Consider the following 25,965-nt stretch of genomic DNA (forward strand, 5'->3'; position numbering starts at 1 on the left):
TATGAAATTGACGTGCTTTCCTCAATTGTTCGTCATGCGTGTAAGCCTTCGCTTCGTTCGTACCTCGTCTTTTGTAATGTGTCATACGGGATGCAGGTTATAGTATGTAAATCTTGTCTTGACGTAGTGGGTTCAAGGCACTGTAATTTTTTTGTTGAGACATTGTGGCATAAACTTCTCATCAGTAACTGCAGACCAACACTGGCACATTTACATTCATATTTAATAGCTCGAAAGGACGCAGACAAAGAGGAGAACAAACAATTTGAGTGCTGTTTTTCAACTGAATATAAATCAAAAAGCTCATGAAATTAAGTATACCAGCTGTTACAAAATCTAAAGAATGATAGAAAATACGGTGAAAGCACGTGTGTAGTGATCTTAGGTATTATTGAGAACTTCTGATGTCAGAGAGGGCACACAGTATTCTGGGTTGCTATCTCTCTCATAAACAATTGGCTGAAAGATTGTGCTTGCGTTGTCTTTTTCTTCCTTGTACTTTTGCACTGATAACTATGAAGGTAATCTAACTTGCCAAATTTCATGGCGCAGCCACATTTACACTTCACAGGTTTGTGCACAGCTACATGGAGCATGCCGTTATTCAATCTGGTGCTTTATTTTTTTAGGGCTATATACTAAGTTGGGAAACAGGTTTCTGAGAACTGTTACGTTACAAGCCTGAACAGGAACACTTATTGATGTAATTACTTTTCTTTCAGATGGAGATCAGGAACAATACTCGTTTGTGATTCCCGTCGTGCGTGCTCTGTTGGAGAGAGTTGGCCTGAGGTTACGAACCTGGCAGCACCTGCCATCACAGCCTAACATGGACGCTGGCCCGGCCTTTTTCGACCAATTCCAGAAATATGCCCTCACACTGGAATGGACTTTGTTTGTTTCTAATGTGGTCAGTGATCCTTTGGTGGTGGTTCAAACTGAATTATGACGATTGGTGCTGGCATGCTTGTCGAAGGCATTGGGTTTTGTACCCTGTTAAAGCAGGACACATCACTAGTTGGTTTTAATCTTTGGCTTCGTTATATTAGGTTCTGTGCACATTTATCATTTATAAGCTTTTAAGAGCTAAATATGGTTCCCTTCCTTGTTAGTCATTGTCATTATTGATGCCCATATTTGTGGGCATACTTCCTTATCACATGCTCTAAACGTGCATTAAGCAAGCAGTAAAAGTAATGTTTAGTTGAACTCATTCAAAAAGATTGTTTAGTTTTAAAGATATATAGATATTTTACTATTTTGCACTAAACCTTGCTTTCTGCAATAATTGGGAACCCAATGTGTTCTAAATCTTGGTGTTTTCATGTCTCTTGCTTTTAATGACACACACGACAGTAAGCGTTTTGTAAAGTGCATTTTGAATGCGAAGCAGCTCTTTGACTAGCCTGTGTAACACTGTCCCTCCGTACAACGTGCCACAAGTGGTGGGGCGGCGCCTAGTAGGTCACACCACTGCTACTCGTCGTCACATTCCCCTCACAGTGCATGCTGACGTTACTCTCTCCCTTGCCTGCCATGCGCTCACCACAACACCTGCCCCTGCAGTCTTGTTCATTTGCCGTAAATCCTTTATCAACTTCCGTTCGCTACACCGTTGATTCATCGGTTCACATGCAATAAACCTGATGCGTGCCTAACGTACACATTGAAACATGTCCGTACGTGTCACCTACAAGACCCACGCCAGTCATTGCTTCAAACAAATCTTCCAGCACTCACTGCAGCATTCGCGTTAGCGCTATTCGACACGTGACGCCACCAGTGCGCAACACTGCTGTTTTGCATCCCATCAGGGTTTCTTTCGGGGAGATGGTCCAAGTTTTTGGAAGTCGCAGCATTGAGAACATCGTTGTGACTCTCACAGCTTTCTCTGAGTTTTTTCATGGTTTACGCGCAGGTAAAACCTGTACAAGAGCAGTACAGCTCTATGCTTATCAGGGAGCAGCACGAAGCCATGAATGGCTTCTGGAATCAGTGCTACGAAGGCATCATGGTTGCCATGCATCGGCGAAGCAGAGGGGTCGGTGAGAGCAAGCTTCGATTTCAAGTGAGTTGGGTGTCAACTAATTAGTTGATGCTGCCAAACTTATGCATATGTCGGGTTGGTTAAGTGCACCTGTAGGGGCCTCTATGCTTGTGTTCAGGAAATCTGTTCATGTTTGGTAAACATAAATGTTAGCTGAACACAAGCATTTTCTTGACATAAAAAATATTAATAAGCTCATGCCAGCAGATTAGCTGAAGAAAAAAAAAAAGAATGTGTAGTTGGATATGACTTGTTGAGAGTCATCATCATTGATCCTGTAAGCGTAAACATGGATGAACGGTAGGCTTTTGCGAATAGTAAAATTTAGGTTTGAAGGGAATTCGAAGTGAATAGTGATTTTGGTCGAATAATTTCAAATCGAATTCGAATGGAATGTATGACAACATATAAGAAAAAATTGAAATATTTATCGTGACCTAATTAACCTGCACAATATTTTTTTTCAATATAAGTAGGGGCTCTATGCAAATGTCATATTTTTTTTCGTTCAAAGTAAGTCGAAACAACCTTGAGTAGTAGCGAGATTGGAGTTTCAATAAGATGCGAGTGATAACTTGTAAAATACGTAGCATTTTAAAATTTACTATACTTAGAGCACTCCCATGAACAGGCACTATTTGGACATCAAATGGCTCCTGCATCACAAAACACCAAACATCATCATCATATTTAGAGCATGTAAGCCGTCATAACAAGCTTAATAAGATGATGAATTGATTTTTAGAATCAGTCCAGTACGAGCAGAGTTCTGAAAATTGCATTCGCTCTTTTCGTCTCGACAAAAGAGCTGGAAGCTGAGCAGGAAGGGATGGCACGAGGCAAGAAAAAACATCATGCGTGCCTCGCGACCTTGAGCACTTTCTCTCTTTTATTTTTCCTTCGAATCCACGGCTCTTCAGTGCGATCGCGCACATACGTGTGGACAAGTGATGGCCCCAGTAACGACCGAGTGCTCCATGCTCGAATCAGCCAATGGCTGTGACAAGTGATTTTTGAGCTTGTAGTCTCATTTGCTGAGAAAATGAACAATTTTTCGCTGACTTTGAGAAATTATTGTGAATTGCAGGCCGCGTGCTGCGCTATAATATTTGCCTCGCGTGTTCTCGGTAGCCTCGACTACTGATCAGCAGAGTCTTATGACCATGCTCAAAAAGTGTTGCAGGGCCACTTTAAGTTGGAAGAAATCCCTTCCAATTTCCCTTCATGACAGAGCGGATTTTTTGGGTAGGTGCTTTCACGGCTTAGCATCTCGACACTGCAGTGAAACCACCTTTTTAGGCGGTTATATGCGGGTTAATGTATCTGTTTGTTCACTGTGAATACTTTGAAATGTTCAATAATTTAAATTAGAATCGAAGTGAATTCGAATACTCTGCTTTTCATTTGAATATTCGAAGAATTCGAATATTCACACAGCCTAATGAACAGGTTTGTTGTGATGGAAGAAGGATAATATAAAGAAATTAAATAATTACTCTAGCTAGAACCATTGCAGAGCTCCTTCAAAGGGGCAGCACGCCATTTGATTGACACCGGAGAGGAATTAGTTAATTAGATTTAATAGCCCTGTAATTGCGTGTATACAGTTAATATTTCTTTTCCTTTGTGATGTTTAACTGGCCAATTACAGATTGTGACAGTTCCAGGTATGAATGGCTGATGTATGGCTAATGACATCGGAAATCTGGCGCTATGCTATTGATGCTCAATTTGGTCTCTCGATTACTACTTTTGCATCTCTGTTAAGGTGTAAAGTGAAGAGTTCATTTCTGCTTGCACTTGTGCTTTCGACAGTCTCAGGTCCTGAGCGCATTTCAAACCCGGCTGGTGGAGGAGCAGCAGCGGATACTTACTGTGCAAACAAACCTCAGAAACCAGCACTTGTTCATCTGCCGACGGTGGAAAGCCACCAAGCTTTTTCTCACTGGTCCCTGTGGTCCCTGGGCATCAAGGTTAGCAGTGTTGTGTACCTCATACATCAATGCAAAAAGTTTGGCTATGCACACACATAAGACCTTGTTTGTCTGTTACTGCTAAGTTTAAAAAGTCTTTTAAGAGAAAAGGAGTAATACCTTGGGGTGTGCGAATATTCGAAATTCGATATTCTGACTTTTCTTTTAAGGGGGGACACGGGTCTTAGAGCTCTCTCATTTATTTTTGAACCAAATGTGACAAAAGTTAGCATGCTTTCTTAATTTGTTCTCGGGATTCTGAAAATGTAGTTATTTTTTCTGTAGCTTCATTAGTTTATTAAATAATCAAGATAACAATTTCTATTGTTCTTACTATAATAGGAAAATAACCACCTGTCAAAAATTTATAAATAACATAGGGATTGACAGTAGAAAGCATAAGACATGCAACATAAGAAGCACTTTTTCGAATGGGTGATTATTTCTTACTTTGCAGTACACTAAACTTCACAGCCCTGAATGTGGCCATTGTGTGGTCACACAAAAGACTAGTTTGAAAAACTTGCATCAAGAGAAATCAAAATCTGCTTCCTATGTTGTGTGCTCCAAACATATAGCTTCATGCTCCAAAATAAAATATTCTGCGATCTGTAATAGTTTCAGATATATTGCAGTAATTTTCATGCAGGGTGTACAAAATTGCCATTTTCAGAAAATGAAGAAAACGAAGAATTCTAACATTTTTAACTGTAAAAATGTATGCACTTATAATTACATAGCCATTGACATATAAATAAATGCTAGAAAGCCTAAGGAGTGCAATGCTGCAAGCTCATCAAAAATTGAACAAGTACTTCTTGAATTACAGCACAGTAAAATTCATTGCATGTAACCAAATACAAAAATTTTTATATTAAAATAAAAAAAATTGAAGCTGCTCAATAAAAATAGGCTCCCAGCATTGTTTTTTTGTGCACATTTAGCTACATTGTGCAAAAACAATTATAGCTCTAGCTGTCCTAGGTCCACTTTTACTGAACAAGCAAAAGAAAGTGGTCAAAATCTGTGCTTCGAGAATAATGCTGTTAAAACTTAATTTCGCCGTTCCGAGGAAAAATATCATGGCACACATACTTTTAGTCAGTTAATATGCACCGGTAATGTAATAGGACTGATTGTTTGTACGAGCGTGCCATTTCTTCTAGTCCTGTAGCAAGTTGTCGCCGTGTGCTCGTCTGCCGCGAGGCCGCTTATCAGTTCAGTGACTGTAGTGATGGCGATGTGCATCAAATGTGCGTGCGTCATCCACGATTCGTCGAATAATGCGGCGATGTTTTCCGGCTTGTCCAGAATAAGTTACCCGTAAGTGTCGCGAACCAAAGTTGCTCCCTCGCTCATCAATTTCGAGGCTACACGTGTTAGTTTCCTTCTCACGTAAGACTGCCGCATTTTCGAGCGGAGATCGCGACAACGTTGCGAACACGTCGTTAAAAGCAGTCTACCTGTTGCCAGTAGCCTCCATTGCGGGGGCTGTGAGCATGTTCACTGCGAACGGATTGACTTTCTGTTGTTGGTCGACGTGCGGCGTACTTTACTCTGACGACCTGTCGCGCAGTTCAAGGTCCTTTCGTCAGGCGGGGGAAACCATGACATCAGCAGGTTTAGCGACAAGACTGCGCTTCCGTTCCGCCACTACAAAGATTGATATCTCTTGTAGCTTCACTTCTGCTTTTTACTTGCCGTCCTCTAACTGATGAGGCTGCAAAACACAGCCGTTCTCAGTAACCTTGTCGGCAACCAACGGGCTCGTACGTGAGTTAGGCCTACACCGGTGACTCGGCGACCGCCGTTGACCGCGTCGAGTTCGTTATCCTCGTTGTTCTGAGCCATAGCGGGGATCTTTCTGAAGTTCACAGCGAACGAATGACCGCCACACCCGCTTCACAAATTACTGTAGCACGGAACTTCTTTACTGCCGCAAGCAGTCAGTAGCACCATGACAAAATGGCGCATGTCCGTGCGCGTCACGATGGTGAAGCAGACGCTGAAAGCGCCCCTTGGCCAATCGGATGCCTAGGTTTGGTCACGTGCCCCAAGCAGCCAATTGAGTCGTGCGCTAGTGCTTCTCGATGACAAGGTTTTGCTAAAACACCAATGAGCAAGGTGAGCCAGCGGTGGCGGGAAATTGAAGATGAAGAACGACCCTTCCAAACGAGACCAAGATGAACACGATAGCTCGTATGTAACGGCAATAGTTTGGCGCGGAAAAAGCGCAATTTTAGCGCCAATTTGCGCTCACATTTATCTCACAGAGATGTTATAAATTGATTTTGTGCCACAAATAGTGACGCGAGAACCTAGAAACTTCTCAGATAAATTCAAAAGTAGGCGCAGATTCCGAAAATGTCAGCTTCAAAAAGTAGATTTTTTTGCAATTTTCGGCCTTCTAAGACCCGTGTCCCCCCTTAGTAGTGTTTACTATTCGATCCAAAGACATAAAATACAGTCAACGTGTGAATGAAAGTGACCCTTCTAAATTTTCAATATGCCTCATGTCATCACACTTTTGTATTGCAACAAAGCTTCCTTTTAGGCTAATCTACAGGTAATTTTCTTGAAGACAAGTGCGTTCAATGTCCTATTGGAAGTGGTCCCTTCAGATTTTTCAAATGCTCCATCTCATCACATTCTCGTGTTGTGGCAAAGCCGTCTTTCAAGCTCAGTTATGGATGCAGAGGTTTTGACTCAAGAAAACGATGGTTCCAACATGGAGATGATAGATGTAGCAGAGTTGGTAACTCAATGAATGCTGTTTTGGACCTGAAATTCGGGCATGAAGAACAGAAACTCGGACGCCAAAGATTTTCAGCATTCATAATTTCAGATGTGTTCTTATATTTTGACATCTATGTGGCAGATATGGAACTCCAAACTCAAAGGGAGCCCACTCTTGTTTGCAACATCAGTTTAGTTTCCACAGAAGTTGAAATAGGAAGAGAAGCCAAGGAAATAGTATTTTTGCCCTTCAATACGTAAAGTGTTGTCGGCAAAACTTTCATTGTACGAAATACTGCACATGAGTAAAATTCGGCCTCTGCATTGCCTCATTCTTGATAAGACAACTATGAAACACCAACCCGCCATTTCTTCCATCAACCTAGTAAAAAGAAACCTTTTCATGTTGCTAACTTATAACAGTATGCTCAGGAATTACCTCCAACTTTTGAAACTACAATTTCACTTCAAAATATTAAAAAATATTTTAAAATTGTTTGAGAAACATTCTATTCGATTTGCACTCACTCTTCAATATTCGAATTTCTTTAGCACCCAAAATTTTGCTATCTGCGCAGCCCTAGTAATAACTTATGTGGGAGAGGTACAACAACACAATTATTGCACAAGATCAAGAACTTGTGCAGTAATAATCTAATGCATATGGAACCTTAAAGACATGCTGATTTCATTCTTGTTAGTGAAGTTACTTATTAGTTACTCAATTAAGTTACAGTTGGATCATTAATTTGAGCATGCTTAATTTGAACTTTCAGTTAATTAGAATGGACACTGTGGTTGATTGATATGTGGGGTTTAATGTCCCGAACCACCATATGATCATGAGAGACGCCGTAGTGGAGGTCTCTGGAAATTTCGACCCCCTGGGGTTCTTTAACGTGCGCCCAAATCTGAGCACACGGGTTTACAGCATTTCCGCCTACATTTCAAATGCAGCCGCCGCAGCTGGGATTCTATCCCATGACCTGCGGGTCAGCAGCCGAGTACCTTAGCCACTAAACCACCGCGGCGGGGCTGACTCTGTGGTCCTGTCAAAACTATGTGTATTTCAATAGGTGAAAACGCCCTGTAATTAGAACGTGCAAACACTTGCTACAGTTAATTCGAACATACCACGCTCCGAAAATGCTTTTAGCACCACGCTCAATCTCCCGGCGGCACCTCTGACACCTCAACGCTGCGTGTGAAGAAGGAAAAAAAAAAAGAAAGCTGTCATCGAGTGTTGGCTCTCTCTCCAATGCCCACCTGCGACGCGCCCGTGCCACGCTTCTCCCTTTCTTGTATCTGCCACATAGAGACCTTTACCTTTCAACGCTGCGGGCCAAGAGAACAACAAAAAAAAGTGTTAAAAGCTGCCGCAGAGTGTTAATCTTTCTCAAACACCAATCTGCTTCCCGCCGCAGGAGACACTCCTCCTTTCTCGTCATGTGCTGGCCATACTCTGGCTGCGGCGCAGAGGGTAGCATCGGAAACGCAGTCGTCGTCTTTAGAAAGTGTCGGCGCTGGACATTGCTGCGTGCAACTTCTCTTGCCAGGAGAATACTGAAGCTGGGGTAAAAATTTTCGCAAGCTGCGTGCGAAATTGATTGACTCGCTGCAAAGCAAAGGTTTGCAGACATACGTCACCGGTTACTTAAATTAAAGAAAAATGTTCTATGATTTGTGAATAAATGTAAGTCTTCTGAAACTTCCCCCTCGTGTGTTAGCTCAATGCAGATGCGCCAGTGCATGGTGAGCCCTCCGTTCATTTAGCTTTCATTAATTTGAAATTCTTTCAATTTGAACGAATTTTCGAATCCCTTCGAGTTAGAATTATCGAGCTTCGAGTGCACTTAGTACTTGGTGTTTATATAAAACTTATGCCTATGACTGCAAGTAAAGAAATATTAGGCTTGTGCAAATATTCAAATGCTTCCAATATTCGAATGAATAATTTAGTATTTGAATTCGCTTTGAATCGAATTCATAATATTGAAAATTTTAAATCATTCAAAACAAACGAATAGATGCATATCAGTCTGCATAAAACACTTTATAGAGGTGGTTTTACTGCAGTGAAGTTGTGCTGAACCATGAAAGTGCATATTCAGGTGTATGCTTGTTAGCATGTTAACTCTTTGTAAAAGTGGTTTCACTGCAGTAAAGTAGTGCAAAGCCATGAAAACGCGCATGCAGAAAAAATTTACACTGCTGCAAAGCCCCCCCTTTAAGATTAGATGAAGATACCCTTACATACGAGGTCCATTAGAAAAAGATCAGACCGTTGGCAGAATAAAAAAAAACTGGCCTAATTGGAGCGTTGGAAAGTTAATCTTCCTCAAAGTAGTCTCCTTGGGACTCCACACACTTCTTCCAGCGGTGCTGCCATTGTTGGAAGCATTCTGAGGAGGCTTCTTTCGGAATAGAGCTTACCTCAGCTGTTGTTGCAGCCATAATGTCCTCCCTCGTCTGAAAGCACTCTCTTTTCAATGTTCTCTTGAGTTTGAAAAACAGCCAGAAGTCGCAGTGGGCCACATCAAGAGAGTAAGGAGCCTGCTAAAGAACTACAGTAGTCTGACTTTTCCGTCAAACAGGCCTGAACCAAGTGTAAGGAGTGTGTAGCAGCATTGTCGTGAAGGATGCGCCGTTTTCTGTTGGCTACCATCAGGTCTCTTGCACCACACAGCATCACGTATGCGACGGAGGACATCCCTGTAGTGCTCATTTGTGATTGTTTCACCCTGTGGTGCGTATTCATGGTGTACCACACCGCAGGAGTCAAAGAAAGCACTCAGCATCACTTTGACGTTGCTCCTCACCTGGCGGGCCTTCTTTTGTCTTAGTGATGTAGAATGCTTCTACTGTGACAATTGGGATTTGGTTTCCGGGACGTACCCGGCACACAAGACTCGCCACCAATGATAATGGTGTTCATGAAGTTGGAGTCACTTCTTGTGAAATCCAGCATGCCCTGTGAGACTTCAACACAAAGTTGCTTTTGCTACCGTGAGCAGTTTAGGCACGAATTTCGCCGTAACTGTCTTCTTGGCCAAATTTTTGTTCATAATGGAATGTGCATAGAGTGCTGATGCCCACCTATTCCGCAATTTTCTGGAGAGTCGCACGACAGTTCCGCGTCACCACAGCATTCACTTCGGCAATGACTGGGTCACTTTGGCTCGTTGATGGCCGACCGGAGTGTGGCTCGCTTTCTACTGATGTGCAGTTATCTTTAAACTGGTTGTACCACTCCTTAATCTCTGTGGGAAGATCCAGTGCTTCATATATATATATATATATATATATATATATATACAGCTATATATATATATTGCGCAGGTTAGTAGGTCATGACAAATATGCCAATTTTTCGATAATATGCAATATATATACTATTCCAATTTGATTAGAAATTATTCTACCAAAATCGCTATTCACTTCAAACCTATATTCACTATTCACACAAGCCTAAAAATATGTTCCTGTTGGCCGTTTCAAATTGATTGAAATGAACTAGGGATTACAGCTGCATATGCTGCTGCCTCTTGGCGGTGCATTCAGCTGTGCGAAATATTTGTTCCTTCAAGTGTATTTACTCTAAATGCCAGCTCTGACTCCGATACTGTGCAAATATGTGAATAACTTTTAAACATCGCAGGGAAGATAAAGCTGGACTACATCTTGCATAGTGAGAGTGAAGATTTGGTGAAAATTTAGTGCATTGGCTGTCGGCTATCCTTAAGCATGTGTTTTAATGCAAATGTTGGAGAGCTCATTACGCGGAAATTTTGGTGTTGATGGTGACGGTTGTAGCAGCGTCTGTGGTTGTGAGTGAAAAAGCAGTGTTGGCCATGAGCGAAAATTCGAGGTAGGTGAAAATAAAGATAGAAGCAGGGGAGTGTTCGCCCTTTGGCTTTCTATGGGGCACAGTTTTGGTCTCCACCAAGAAGCAAATGCAAGGTAGCGATTGGGAAGGCAAGCTGATATTGCTATTGGGTGCAACCTAAGGCAAAGTTTAAGGGTGCCCCAATTTTTCATGTCAAATTATATACACCATCATGTCTCTCTCTGTTATTTCTGTGTTTCATACTTTGTCTGTTGTTTTGTTCATTGGCAGTGTCATCAAGCCACTTTACTGGAAGCTGTCTCAACAAGAGAACTTTGCCAGGATGCGGCTAAAACTGACCCTGAACCACAATTTTGACAGCCACTACCAAGCTAGCTGTCTACGAGACAACCAAGGTGCAGATATTCGACGGGGTTACTCGCTTTTCTATTAGAGAAAGCTTTCACTGTGGTTTACTTGATCGAGCCTTAGGATTTCTTTCTCTTCAGCCTAAACATTCATTAGCTTTCTGTGGTCCTCTTCATGTGGCCAGCTCTTCTGAGCGTTCACTCTTGAACCTTGCTCGCCATGTCTGGGACTGTGATTCGCCCTCAGACAAATACTTGGTCCGAAACTTCATGCCAGCTCTTATTGTTTCTATAGCTGTTTGGAGCGTTGTTATGTTGACACATTTGTTGAAATTATTTTTGTTGCCTCTTGCATTGTGATGCAAAACTGCTAGCTTGCCTAGTTGGAATGAGTTCATCTTTTGGCCACTTTGCATGAAACAAACAAGGACGAAAGAAGGAAGTACACACGGATGGATTGCGCTCGTCCATGTGTAACCCTTCTTTTGTCTTTGTTTGCTTTGTGCAAGCTGTGTAAAAAATAAGTTGATGATGGCATTGGCTACACTTCTGGCTTTTATTCAGGCCATTTCATAAGCACAGATCACTTCAATCTCTTGCCTAGAGTCTGTCTGATGTACCAACACTTGGCAACTAGTGTTTTTACGAAAACAATTTACAAAACATATTTTTCTTGTAGTTGTGTGACAATATTATGGTTAACCTTGTCATCATCTGTTATTGTTAGTTTTTGTACCAATGGTATGCCTTGTTTATAGCTCACTTCTTTCGCTCTGTCCCATTACCCTCAACTTGGGAGCCACAACGTCTAAAGTAGGGGTGTGTGAATATTCGAAGTTTTGAATATTTTTCGAATATTATTTGCTATTCTATTCAACTTACAATTCAATTTTAATATTCGAGCTATTTGCATTTCCCAACAACAAATACTGTCAACGCCCGTTTAAAAATGACCCATTCAGATTCTTAATATTTCACCTCATTACACTCTTGCATTGCGGCAAAGCTTTCTTTCAGGCAATTAAAAAAAAATTTTTGCTGAGTAGGAAAGGACGCTGATAAAGTTTTGCACCCACCCACCTACCACAATGAAGAAACACTCAGTCTCTACTACAGGCGAATAATTAAGTGAACAACTAATTTAAAATGGCCTTTTCGTGTTTCTTATATTCTTCACCTTGTCACTCTCGTATTGCGGCAAAGCTGTCTTTTGGGCTCAGCTACGCTTGCAAATGTATTGATTGAATAAAGCGCTGGTTACAACATGGAGATGATAGATTTGGCTGATGTGGGGGCTCAATTCATGGTGTTTTGGACCTGGAACTTTGGCAAAAAGTCTGAAAAATCGCACGCCAATACTTTTTAGCATCCAAAATTTTAGGTGTTCTTATGTACAGTGTGGACAGTGTGGGAGTCTCTAATATCTACATTGTAAGCGGTACCGCACTATAACTGACAAAATCTTTTTCAAGGGCCGCACATTTGCAAAACGTGTTGAGCATGCAGCCTCGCGTGTCTGAGAATAAAAGCATGTGATATGTGGTGCTTATAACCATATAAATTTCCAAATGTTTAGAAATTTTAAACATTCAAAAACCTGCGTTGTCAACAAAATGAACGTGATGGAGTGGGGGGAGGGGGTGTCTAACAAAAGAAAGCACCATCGCGAAAATTCGCTGACTAAACTTCTCACATCGCCTCAGTTATGCGCATTACACGAACTATGTCGAATCGCATCCGAAATTTTACGCGCTGAAAGATACCAATCATTCGATTTCACAGGCCCATACCCAATTTCAACACGTTGCAGTCGAATCGCAAACCACCATTTGAGTGTTACAGGTGCCATCCCCGTTTTCATTAATGATATGTATCTCTTCCTTTCAATTGCAGCCATTGCAAAGAGTTTCGTTGAATCCATACCAAACCGCAACTTAGCATGTGAGCGCTACTGAAATGCAATCAAAGCTGATAAAGCCTAGTCTGTCGTTAGGTACTTGTCGCGGGAAGTTTGGCCGAGGCATGAAGATCTGGCGTTGAATAGATGCTTTCAAGCACTACCAAGAACAACGTGGGTGATACGAAGTTTCCTTTTCTGTTTTCTCCCTACGCCCTTTGTACGTTCACTGCACGTCTCCTTCTCTTTCATAATGACCTCGTCGCTCGCTCCCCAGCGGCGCACCCACCCTGCCTCCTTTCAGACGTGCACTTGCTACTGCATTTGTCACAAAGATTTTTCAACAACCGCATTCTAACCGGTCTATCATCTTAAGAGTACTGCAGAATAAGTGGTATGCATATATACGGGGTTCTATGGGAGGGTAAACGGGAGTTGGAAAATAAATAAAGGCATTGTGACCGGTCCAGCGCTATATGGGGTTACATTATAAGTGGTCTACGCTGTACTGACTAGGCATATTTGGAGCTTCAAACAAAGGAGCACACCCTTGTTCGTCACATCAGTTGGGCCTCCACAGAGGTTGAAAAAAGATGAGAGGCTGAGGAAACAGCATCTATATGCTTTTCACGTGTAAAGTGTTGTCAGCAACACTTTGATTGCAGCAAATTATATACATAAATACGATTCGGCCTCTGCATTGCCTCATTTTTGATAAGACAACTATGAAACACCAACCTGTCAGCGCTTCCATCAGCTTAGCAAAAGGAAACACTTTTTGTTGCAATCTTATATCAATATGCTTAAGAATCATCTCCAACTGTTTTATCTAAAATGTCGGTTCAAAGTGTTTGAAAGTTATTCTAGAATTCTTTGAGAAATATTTGAAAAATATTCTATTCACACTTCCACTTCACTTTTCGAATTTGGTTCGCATGCAAAATTATGCTATTAGCACAGCTCTAGTCTAAGCAATTTTTTTATTGTGCAACTCATGGCTTTTCTTCGAAAAAACATTTTCTGTATGGCACTTTAAGTAATCAGTTGCTCACTTTTGGCACTTTGTGACCACTTCGTGCTGAATTTACGGATTTGGAAATCACCACCATACTTTAAGTAGTACCGTTATGCTTGAAGCCAGTTCAACATGATTCAGGAAGAGTAGTCGGACAGTGTTGGGATGGCTCTCATGAGGCAAAAACATTGCAGGCGTTGTTCACAGATGTATTGTACAAACCTCGCTCATGCTCTTGGCAGGTATCCTGACAAACCAAAACACAAGTTGTCTTCCACCAATCACGGCCGAGGCTAAAGCCATGCAGCAAAAAGAAGACATCGTTGCTGAGGAAGACATCCAAGCTCTTCAAGGACAAGTGCAAGAGTAAGTTGATCTGTTTTTCTTTGTGTGTGTTTTCCATGCAGATGTCTTTATGATTTTATGATGTCTTTATGATGACCTTTATGAGTAAGGTCATTTCGCAGTGGCTTGAAATCCATCTGGGAGGGTCACAAACAAACAAAATATTTCAATGTAAATCTGGTGGGAAGTGCTGGTGGAAAGGGAGTAACTCAGCGAAGTAGTGCTTAGGTTCAAAATTTTCATTGCACTTCTTAGCAGCAATATTGACTATAGTGCTCTCTTACTTATTGTGAGGTTGGGGCATTAATTCCCGGTATGGCAGTTGGATTTCATAAAGAATTAAATACATTATTGTCACGAAGTCATGACGTTGACGAGGGCAACATTCGGCGTGTCGATGAAGAAGCTTTTCATTTGGCCAAACTTGTGGCTGAGAAACTTAAAATGAGACTACAGCCACACACCGGCACAGATAATGGCGAACAGAGCGTTGACGGTTAATAATCTGGTCATTGATGGGATGCACCATCTTTCATGGATAACGTGTGGAACTTTCCAGTCTTATCACTGGGGCTTGCAAAAGCTCTGGAATAAGCTTGAGTGTTCGCATCATGCACGCGATTTTAACAAAATTATCTACCACCGTTCTGAAGCTTCTCAAACACTTCAGGCCCAGTTTGTGCCGAGCATTGCTTACAGTTTTTGTTGGTGAAAACTGAATACATCAAAATGTAATAAGAAACATGCATGGAAATATGTCTTGGTTGAATGTTAAGAGTGAGCCTAGGCAATCAAACAAAAACGGCCCTGCAATATTTTTTCAACTAATCATTGAATGGCTTCATTAAAAAAGGTTATTGCCTTATGGATCGACTGTCACAAAAATTTTTAGTATCTGTCAAGTACAAACGGAATTAAAGGATTTGCCACTCACTTTAAACACTTTCTCTCTCCTCTGGTACCAGCGAGCGTGCTAAAATGCATGTAGGGAAGGGTATGACATGGGGGCAAGATGGTCCATCCTCTTTTCCATGAGCATTTTTTTTCCCTGTTTTTTTATTTCAATGCATGGCTTACTATTAGTGTGATCAATGTGGCAGCATCTTCCGGCGGCCCCGATAACTATGGAGGTCATGATGTTGAACTCAGCTAATAGCCGTAGACTTGGAGATATGGTGCAGTGGTTTGGGTACATGGCATCATTTGAAGAAAGAAAAGGACGTGTGAGCCGGGAACCATATATGCCATTCTTCTGGCTCTTCAGAGGTTATACCCTTTGCGTTGGCTTTAAGGATAGCCGCGGCCTCTGGCGAAATTCCGCCTTGTGCATAATTTCTGACCGCTGTCTGTGAATCACTTAGTATATATCGGTTATTGGGTCAAACTATGACTAGGGCTATCGCCACTTCTTCCGATACCTAAGCGTGTTTGCTGCGTACACTACACGAGCTGACCAATTGTTTGTCAGTACTGGGAACTGTCGCTGCGAAGGCACGTAGATCAGCATATTCTGCTGCGTCTATGAATAGCGCTTCCTTGTCCCTATCAAAGGCTCGTAGTAGAGATCAGGCTGTGCTCTCTCTTCGACCCTGATTCAGTTCGGGGTGCATGTTCTTGGGTATGTTAGCCACGCGTAGCTTTTCTCTGACCGTACTGGGGAGGGATTTCTTATCGCCGTGCTGCTTGTGATGGGCTATTCCAAGTTTGTCCAGGATGCTCCTACCCGTTCGTGTCCTGATTAGTCTGCCTGGTTGCGAAATTTGGTGTTCCTCTATTAGCTTTTCAAGCGTATTGTGCGTGCCCAACGCAGGAGAAATTCCGTGCTTGTGCTGTCTGGAGGTTTCAGCGCCATCTTGTGTGTTCTTCTAATGAGGGTGTTCAACTTGGTCTTTTCAGCAGTGTACCAATTGTGGTCGGCGGCCATGTATGTCATGTGACTAATCATGAAGGATTGAATAAGTCTGACGACACTGGCCTGCTTCATGCCCCGATGCCTATTCGTAATTCTTCTGATAAGCCTTCATCGTGTTCATGACCTTAGTCTTCAGATTTCTTATCGTTGCTGCGTTGGCACCATTTGATTCTATTACGAGTTCGAGCACCTTGATCTGCTTGACCCAAGGAATTTCTTGCCCCTCTTTGGTGCGGGCGCAAATTTCTTCGTACTCTGCATGCCGTGTGGAATACTTGGGAGGCATTCCCTTGAGCATCTGGCGGTATAGGAGATGTTCAGATTCCTCTGACGAGCAGTCAAGACCTGTTCCCACAAGGTATTGTTCCACCCCCTGAACCGCAGTCTGTAGCCGCTGCTCGATGTCTTCGTCACTTCCATCACATACCCAAATCATAATGTCGTCTGCTTATATGGGGTAATGCCCTCCCTCTATGGCGTTTAGGCATTCGGGAAGGCTGATCATAACGACATTGAAGAGCATCAGCGAGATGACGGAGCCTTATGGGGTGCCGACGCTGCCAAGCCTCCTGCCTTTGGATGTGAGTTTGCCCAGCGTTAAGGAGACGCTTCTGTTTGTGAGAAAATCCTTCTCATAATTGTATGTTCGGTTGCCTAGATTTGGTGTGGCCATCTTGCGTAGTATGGCTGCATGAGCTATGGTGTCAAAGGCTCTCTTGAGGTCTAATCCTAAAATGGCCCTTGTACTTCTGGTCTTGTTGTCAAGCTGATGTTTGATTTGCAACATTGCATCCTGCGTGGACAGTTAAGCTTGAAACCCGAGCACGATGTCTGGTGGTGCTTTAATGTCATCCAAATGTTCGTTGATACGACTGAGGAAGGCGTGTTCCATCACCTTTTGGGCACATAAAGTAAGCGATATGGGACGAAGGTTGGCAAAATTTGCGGGTTTTCGAGCTTGGGGATGAGCACCATTTTTGCTCTTTGTCATTGATCAGGTATGGACCCTCAGGTCCAGCATTCGTTGACGTACTTAGTCATTTCGGAGATGGTGTCATTGTCCAAGTTACGAAGGGCCTTATTGGTTACGCTGTCTGGTCCCAGGGCCAATTTGCTGTTGACCTTTTGCAGAGCAGTCCAGATTTCTGCCTTGTCAAAGTCCCTGTCCAGATAGGGATTGGGCTTTCCTGTGTATTACCCGTGTGGAATAGCTGGGTTTTGCAGGGCGTATCTGTCGCAGAGCTTCGCAAGGATTTCTTCTTGCTCCTTAGCATGTGTACGTATTATTCTGCGCATGGTGTCCCTTTGATTTTGACTTGTTCTTGGTTGGTTCTAGCAGGTGCCGGAGCAGGTGCCACGTGTTACCGGTGCCAATCTGTTCATCCATTGCGTTGCAGATCTCATCTCATTGCTGCTTACGAAGAGTCCGGCAATGTTGTTTGATTTGTTTGTTGACTCCTGCAATTTACTGCCAAATCGTCAGCTCGCGTTTTTTACCACATTTTCATATTTTGGTCTGGTGGTGGGGTGGAAAACTGGGGAGAAGTAAACTGAGTGACCCCCGATACTTCAGCCGGGCTTGTAGCGGCGATTTGGATTTGATTAAAAGCGACCCCGATTGTGAATAAAGGAATAAAAGTTGCTTTGTTTTGCTAGCTCAAATCAGAGCTATATTTTTTCGATTCCACTGCAACAAAAATTTCGCTTCAACGAAATTTTTTCTGTGCCCTGTAAGTTTTGTTGATTGATATGTGGGGTTTAACATACCAAAATCATCATATGATTATGAGAGACGCGTAGTGGAGGGCTCCAGAAATTTTGACCACCTGGGATTCTTTACCGTGCACCCAAATCTGAGCACACGGGCCTTCAGCATTTCTGTCTCCATCAGAAATGCAGCCGCCGCTGCCGGGATTCGATCCCGCGACCTGCGGGTCAGCACCGTATCTTGGCCATTAGACCACTGCTGCGAGGCTCGTCAGTTTTGTTATAGTGGGGTTCGACTGTAGTGAATTTTAGGATCAAAGCAAATTTAAAGTGAATTGGGATTTCGCTCGAGTAATTTCGAATCAAATTCAAATAGTAAATGTCACATATCACAAGAAAAATGAGCATATTTGTCATGAGCCAACTGACCTGCACATTATTTAAAAAAAAATTAAAACAGGGCCTGTTCAAAAGCGATTCTTTTTTGGTCAAAAGGAAATTGGAACAACTTTGAATAGTAGCAGGATTTGACTTGCATTAGCATGCTAGAGATAACCTGTAAAATATGTTGCATGTTAAAGTTTACTTAGAGCATATGAGCTGGTATAGCAGGTTTCTGAACTTAAAAATGTCACAGCTTGCCGCAAAGGCAAAGCAATGAACGAGATAGCAATAAATTGGAAGGTCACGCACAGAATGGCAAGCAGATCGAAATGTGCCCCACGTTTCTCACGCATAATGACACACGAAATGTACTCGCAGGTACAGATGAACACACATAAGCGTCTCAGTTGTTACTTCATTGTGTCTGAAAACCGTGCCCTTTTCGCAAACGGATACTGTGCAATGATTGCGGTGACTTTTGTGGGCCCGGTAACTACAACATAATCATTTTGGTGAAAGCCAATGGCCAGCCAGGACGTACGATTGTCCCCATTGCGAGATAAGCGCACGTGTGAGGTCCACCCTGCCCCTTCTCCACGAGGCAAAGTACGCGTGGGAGATGGGAGCACGCGCCGCCGGGTCGTGACAATGTGGCAACACGCGGTCATTGCACCATCTTGCTGGTAATGCTGAAAACACGATAGTTCTCCCCGAGATGCCCGTCACCAGCGGTAAGTGGTAGATATATAATAGCTTGCGATTTGAACATTGAAGGAGGTGCTCCTTCGTAGCTCATTGGCTAATGCCACGCACTCACAATTTAACGGTCCCACATTCGATTCCGTGTGCCGAAGTCTTTTTCTGGATTATTTTTCTTTCTTGCATTTTCATATAAATAGATACATATACGGTGAGTAACGGCAACGTCGACGCCGGCAGCAAAATTCAGTCAAGAGTGGCTATATAATTGCTATCGCAATAAAAGATATGAGTCAGTGTGAGGCTAATATGTTCATTTAACTTTGGAAGTAGAATTCGCGGCAGTGTGGATTTATCCTGAATAGGTGTTTTCATGATTTAGCATACCTTTACGGCAGTGAAAGCACCTTCACAGTGCGTTTATTATTATTATTAGTATTATGATCATCAGCTTGACTATGCCTACTGCAGGGCAAAGGCCTCTCCCATGTCCCGCCAGTTAACCCAGTCCTTCGCTTAGTGCTGCCATGGTATGCCACAGGAGGTTACATGCGTACTAATAACACCTATATTTGTTCATTTTGAATACTTGGAGATTTTCAACAGTTAAAATTGGAGTCGAAGCAAGCTCGAGTAATGTAATATGCATTCAAATATTTGCACAAGTGCAGTCTATATATTTGCTCTTTCCCACCAACAAGTATGCCAGAAACCGCTAATTATATTGGCAGTTGCCAGTTTTTTTTATACTAGTCTGTTCAGTTGTTGTTAACGGTTTTTACCTAATGGAGTTGTTGTAATGGCAATAATTGGGCATTTTTCATTATGAGCTTGTACTGATAATTATTGTAAATAACAAACTATCATACATATGGTTGGCTTTCTTTTTTTTGTTAAAGAGAGTGCTTTTTATTTCAGCTTGGAAAATCCTGATGGCATCATTGATAAGAAAAAGCCGGTGATAGAGGAAGACTGTGAGCTTGTCACCCTTATGAAGGTTGTGAAAGGCCGATTTGAGGTCACTGCAACTCAGATCTACTTTATTGACCTCTCACCAGTGAGGGAAGAAGGTGGGTGGAGCCACAACTTGGGGTGAATTTTATTACTGTGCAGTCCTTTACTTTGTTTAAACCCTGAAGAATTGCATTAAAAATGTGCAGCGATCAAATAGCTGTGTAACACTGAAAGTATCTATTTTCATTGTTTGAAACATTTGCTGAAACATTTAGTTGAGTGAAAAACCTAATTAAAAAAACTTGGGACTGGACAAGACACTACCGTTTTTTTTTTCTCCGCTAATTAAGTCTCCAGCAAACGCATTAGCACCAACCTGCCAAGCTCTATTCATTGAAACATTTCGCAGTGATACATGAAACCTAATAATTGCTAATGCTTTTCATTTTAATGGCATGTTTGACTTTTCCCTTTAGCAGTGCTACTAAGCTTTCACAATGCAGCTTTAAAGCTTTCCAATGAAAGTAAGATGTTCAACTATAGTGTGGATTAAAGTCTGTTATCACCATTTGAGCATTTTTGTCTTTGCAGTAATTCATGGTTGCTGATTTACACTTATTTGTTCTACTGTATTATTGTAATTTAATTTTGTTATGCATAGTGCCAATGAAAGTGTAATTGCAAAGCGGATGGATGAAGTTGTCGGATAGAGGAATTAAAGGAATTTAAAAAGAACAAAACTATGAAAATAGTGCTTAAAGCAATGACGTCGAGAAAGATCTTTTGCCCACTGATGGCTGATTGGATTAAATTTTTTAATAGCTTTTCATGAGAAGTTGTTAATCTGGTAATTTTTAATACAAAACAAAAACACTTCATATGGTGTTGACACGCGATGATAAAATATCTGCATGTATTACATATGAGTGTGTATGAATAACTGTTTGATTCTCAACTATGAGAATCAATTCTTCTTCCAAAGAAGATGTTGCATAGTTTATGTGTCCAAAAACAATTATGTTCAGGTGAAAGACACGACTTCACATATCCCTTGCACATGCTGCGAGAGGTGCATCTACGACGCTACAACCTGCGTCGCTCAGCCCTAGAGTTCTTCCTTGTTGACCAGACCAACTTCTTCCTGAACTTCACAACTAAGGTTCGTGGCTAATTCATCCATGTAGTGGCGCAATATGGTTTTTTCTCAAGTCGTCATAAATAGTTTGTTACACAGCAGCAGAGAGCACCGTATTTTTTTATTGTAATACGACCACGACTGTAACACAAAAGGGGACTTTTAATTGTGTTCAGAGACAAAAAATAGTTATTTTGGTATTTATTTATGATGCCGGGATTATTTTTAGGTAGCAAAAATAGAAAAAAGCTTGCTTTACTTTTTAATTAATATGGTAATATGGTACTTGCAATACTCATGCAGTATTCATTGAATTTGCCCATTCAATGCTATGTATATTCTAGACGTATTGTAACTGCCTTAAAGTTTTTTCTCTCCAGCAGACATGTCTAAAAAAAATTTTTTTTTTCATTAAAGGCAAAGGAGAATGCACTGCAGCATAATGACTGAAATGTTTTATGTGCCTTTGCATTGCATGTGTTTCAAACTTTCAAATGCAGAAACACATGAGTACGGTGTGCAGTGGCTTGGATTAACACTGTGCATAAATTTTCTTTTTTTGCTTGTGTGGGATTCCTTTGCTTGTTTGTTATTTTGCTAGTGCTTGAGCTAAAAACTTTGAAGGTGTTTCATCCTGATTTTCTTTTTTTTTATAACCAATGCTAGTCTCTGCTATAAAGCATGCAGCTTTTATATGTTTGCATTATAATTTGGACATCACTATTGAAAAAAATAAGCTTAATAAATTTTGTAAGATGTACAAGTGGAATACAGTAGAATCTAAGTGATAAGAGTCCGAAGGGAGTATGCAAAATATTCGTATCATCCTAAATTTGTATGAACCAAAACAAGTAAAAGCTGATCGGGAAGATGAAAAGATGAGCGAGAACTTTATTGGGGTCAACTACTTCTCTGTGAAAGAGTCCGTGATGTTCTTTTGAACATTTCGGCCTTTGCTGTCTTTTAAGAAGGCTGCCTGAAAGGAGTAAACCTGTGCTGCGGTTTCCTCGCTAATGCTGCTGGCATTAAAGGTGCGTTCACATTTGGCCTCAAAGAGAGCGAAAGCAGCAAAACTCGCCAAAAATTCACTTACTTCGCTGCCCAGGCAGCCGGAAAACTACGCTGTGAAGGTGACATGAAAAAAAAAGAAAAAGGAAAGAAAAGGTTCTAGAGCATTCACACTTAAGTGAAAATGAAAATGCCAGAGCTGCTAAAAAACCAAGTGTGCACATGTCATAAATGTTCCCCTTTATTCTGCTCCTCGTGCATGCCACTGTGTCATTAGTAAGAAGGCGCAAGGCACGTGCTGGGGGCTGAAATGCAGCGCACATGCACGAGACCCCAATGGTGAGCAGATGCACCACATTTTCATTCGAGATTGGTCAGAGAATGCTTCGTGTCACGCGACCCGAGCTGTGATGGAAAATCACGAAAAATGAGCTGGCACTGTGCTGTGGAGCTTCCAACTGTGAAGGTCAGGAAGGTCAGCTTCACTACGCAGGGGTGCAACAGTTGTGCTAATTGCACTAATTTCATAGAGTTCCCATTTTTGCACCAAGCTGCCCCAAAACTATGAAATTGGCCGAAATCGCGCCATGTTGCGCCAATATGCCTCAAAATTTTCTCAGTTGTGTTAATTTCAGTAAAGAATGAAGGCCTTGTTGAAGACCTGTAGTTTGCATTCTCAATCAGTTCAGGGATCTACGCGTGCCGACCCTTACCCTAAACCACGGCAGGACACTCACAAAACGCGATCAACCAGAGGAAGTAAGAACGCCGCGTGGATATCGGTCCACTCACCGCAGCTGATACGACGCAACTTCAAGACAAGAATGAGTTGCCATAGCTAGAGACACTTCGCGGCAAATATGAATATCCTTGTCAGCAAACATTATGGCATGTTGGGAACTAAAGCTGGAAGCGTATGCCGCTGTTAACTGCATGTGAATCAACTCGACATGCTGCGAACGCTCGCATTGCCGGCGATTACGTTGGTTGCCAATGCAACGGCACTTACAAGAAGTATGTGGTGCCGTCGCCATGCCAACAGGCGCGTGCCGGTGTTACCTTGTCTAGGCAAATGCGCTTTACAAGCTAGCCGGAAAGTTGTGCCTTAAACCTAACTATCGGGGAAAAAAAAAAGGGGGGGGGGGAGAGAGAGGGGTGGATGCTGTAGCAGTTTGAAAATTTTTTAGCCTTGTTTTGACTCGTGCAGGACTTCACTCAGGCCACCTTTGCCGCAGTACACTGGTGGCCAGTGTGGTGGCCCGCGGAAAAGCGTTTAAAGATTTGGAAGGGGCTGTTAGCATTAGTCACGGGCACAGGCTAGCAAAACTTATGGAGCTCACTCAGAATCGCGAAAATTTTCCTGAGACGTTCTCACGCGAACTCACACTCGCTAAAATTTTTTTCAGCTGGACTCGCTCGGACTCAGACTCGCGGCTCGATTTGACTCTGAGTGAGTTCGGTGAGGCGATTCATGAGTCCATCAGCCTAAAATTAGCTTCTTTGACCGTGGTTTCAATGCTCTTTAACACCAATATCTCACGTAGCCGATGATCTTCTTGGTGCCATTTGACATGGTATTTTCAAAAACAAGTTCCGAGGGCTTCCAAACTAGTAAGGTCATTTGTCTTGGAAGAGGTGACAGCATACGATGTAATAATCATCAGATTCCCGGAAAGAGTGGCTGGGGGTAGGTCAATTCACGCCCTACATAATTCACGCCTCGTAATTAATAAATATGAACGACACTGCTTTGGAATACTTGTTGCGAGTATAAACATAAACCTAGGTAAGGCGAATAGTAATGCTGAAGATGACTAGATAGGACTCTAGGTCGGCAAAAGTAAGTGGAACTCACTCAGACTCAGTGAAGGAATATATTTTGTTCTTTGGAGTTTCTCAGGCGCACCAATATTTTTCTGAGGTAGACTCACTTAGACACAGGTTCACAGCTCGATCTGAGTCTGAGTGAGCCCGAGTGAGTTGACTCATGAGTTGGCCGACCCACGGTCATGGGACACAGCACAGTTTGTTCAGTCACTCATGCGTGTATACGCAACATAATCGTAAGTACCACTATGATCGCTGGCAGGTTACTGGCAACCATTTGGAGCTTTGAATAACATTTGTGCAGCCATGAAAAAATCAAAACAGTGTGCCAGTTTTTTTGTTTTTCTTCTCGCCACCCTTAAGGTCACCAGCTTGGCTCATCCTCATTTGAATCCTCCAATGAATTTGAGTGGCATGGCAAATGCCAATATGGGGTGGTTCCGAGTGGGGTGGTTCAAAATACTACTTTTTATAGAAATAGCAGTGCTCATAATCACCCTGCACGTTTTAGGGGATGCCAAATGGTTTGTACATATCTTTCTTTCAAAATGCAAACCTTCTTTTTGATACTGCTCCAAATTTGGTCTTTCGTGATTAAAAAAAAAAATGCCAATATGGGGTGGTTGCCGAGTGGGGTGGTTCAAAATACTACTTTTTATAGAAATAGCAGTGCTCATAATCGCTCTGCACGTTTTAAGGGACGCCAAATGGTTTGTACATATCTTTCTTTCAAAAAGCAAACCTTCTTTTTGATACTGCTCCAAATTTGGTCTTCCGTGATAAAGAAATTAATTTTTGTCCCTGTAATCTGCTCTAAATTTGGATTTTAGGGCTCCAAAATTAACATCTTACTGCTCCAAAAATTATTCCAAATTCTATTTCGATCGTTGCACCCCTGGCCTAGACTTGCCGCAACCTTGCACAGCAGTTTCTGAGTGGACTACAGCTCTTTCACTTTGAGCCAGAAAAAATGCAGCCCACACCAGTCATCAAAGTGTGTCATCAATAACGCCATGGACAAGTTGGGTTTGACTAAACTGGCCAAAAGCAATGGATAAGACCGGGACACTGGCAATGAAGACAAATGGCACATTGGGTGGAAACTACCGACGATGAAGGTAGGATCTTGAGGAGGACGTCGAGGACAGACTCGACGAACCGTCGACACGGCAAGAGCACGCAGTCGATGCGACAGCGAGATGAACTGTTAGCCATTTCGGCTAGGAAGAGATTAGGGCTAAGGATTGAGCTTTACTCGGGTTGAAGAAAGTTCTGGTTACGCTGTATAGCCCATTATTGTGTGTGTTTCTTTTTTGGGCTTTAAAGGGGCCCTGAAACACTTTTTCATGTAACCATGGAATGAATTCACTTGAAGAGCTTATTACCTCATGAATTCAATGCCGCAAAAGTTTTAAGAATCCGTCCAGTGCGAGTGGAGTTACAAAAATATGTCACATGCTGGAATTGCATTCTCTCTTCTCTTGTCCCCAATCAGCTAATGTTTGATAGATGGGCTTTCTACGAGTGATGGGCTTTCTACGTTGTTTCGGGGAGGTATGCTCGCACAAACAACGCACACCTGCGGCAGTGGTGGATTCAGCTGGCTATACGAAATTGAGACTCGTTGGGGCATGCCAAGTCGCTGCTGTTGCACCTTCTTCTACTTCCAGTACTATCAGGGATCATAATCGAAACGAGGCTCTCTATGAACACGTCTTTGTCAAGGCAGTGAGTTTAGTTGTGCTGCATGGGTAGTTTGCAATTGAGCCAATGCGAGCCACCACCATCAATGCCTTTGCTGCCATGTTGAATTTACGCCCGGTTGTTTATGTTACGTAACTTGAGTGGTTTGTTTGAGCTAGTTGTCACGAATTCATCTTGGGAACACTTGCAGTGGGTGGAGTTGATAGAGAGATGCGAGTCGGCGGTAACACGACAAACCCATTTTAATAATAAACGAAACAGCAAGCAATCTGACACTCAGAATTCACCACCAAAAAGAGACATGTATACAGTCAAACCTCAATATATCGAACATGGATATATCGAATTATTGCCTATATCAAATGGTTCCTATATCACGCGGGAAATCGCATGCATTATTGATTTTTTATTTCGAACAAAGTTTGACA

At 42.2% G+C, this 25,965-nt stretch overlaps 1 protein-coding gene across 4 annotated transcripts in view; it reads left to right on the top strand.

Moving 5' to 3' along the window:
* LOC119165896 (neurobeachin-like protein 1) overlaps positions 1-25,965 on the top strand; it is a 202,742-nt gene that overhangs the window by 95,956 nt on the left and 80,821 nt on the right. For all 4 annotated transcript variants that reach the window (XM_075865221.1, XM_075865224.1, XM_075865222.1 and 1 more), the window contains 7 exons: positions 723-910; positions 1,919-2,068; positions 3,863-4,020; positions 10,874-10,998; positions 14,105-14,228; positions 19,828-19,979; positions 20,889-21,022. In XM_075865221.1, the coding sequence (XP_075721336.1) occupies positions 723-910; positions 1,919-2,068; positions 3,863-4,020; positions 10,874-10,998; positions 14,105-14,228; positions 19,828-19,979; positions 20,889-21,022 (1,031 nt within the window). The remainder of the gene's footprint in view (positions 1-722; positions 911-1,918; positions 2,069-3,862; positions 4,021-10,873; positions 10,999-14,104; positions 14,229-19,827; positions 19,980-20,888; positions 21,023-25,965) is intronic.

This window comes from Rhipicephalus microplus, chromosome 1 (genome assembly GCF_043290135.1).
Source record: "Rhipicephalus microplus isolate Deutch F79 chromosome 1, USDA_Rmic, whole genome shotgun sequence".
In the NCBI taxonomy this organism is placed as follows: domain Eukaryota; kingdom Metazoa; phylum Arthropoda; class Arachnida; order Ixodida; family Ixodidae; genus Rhipicephalus; species Rhipicephalus microplus.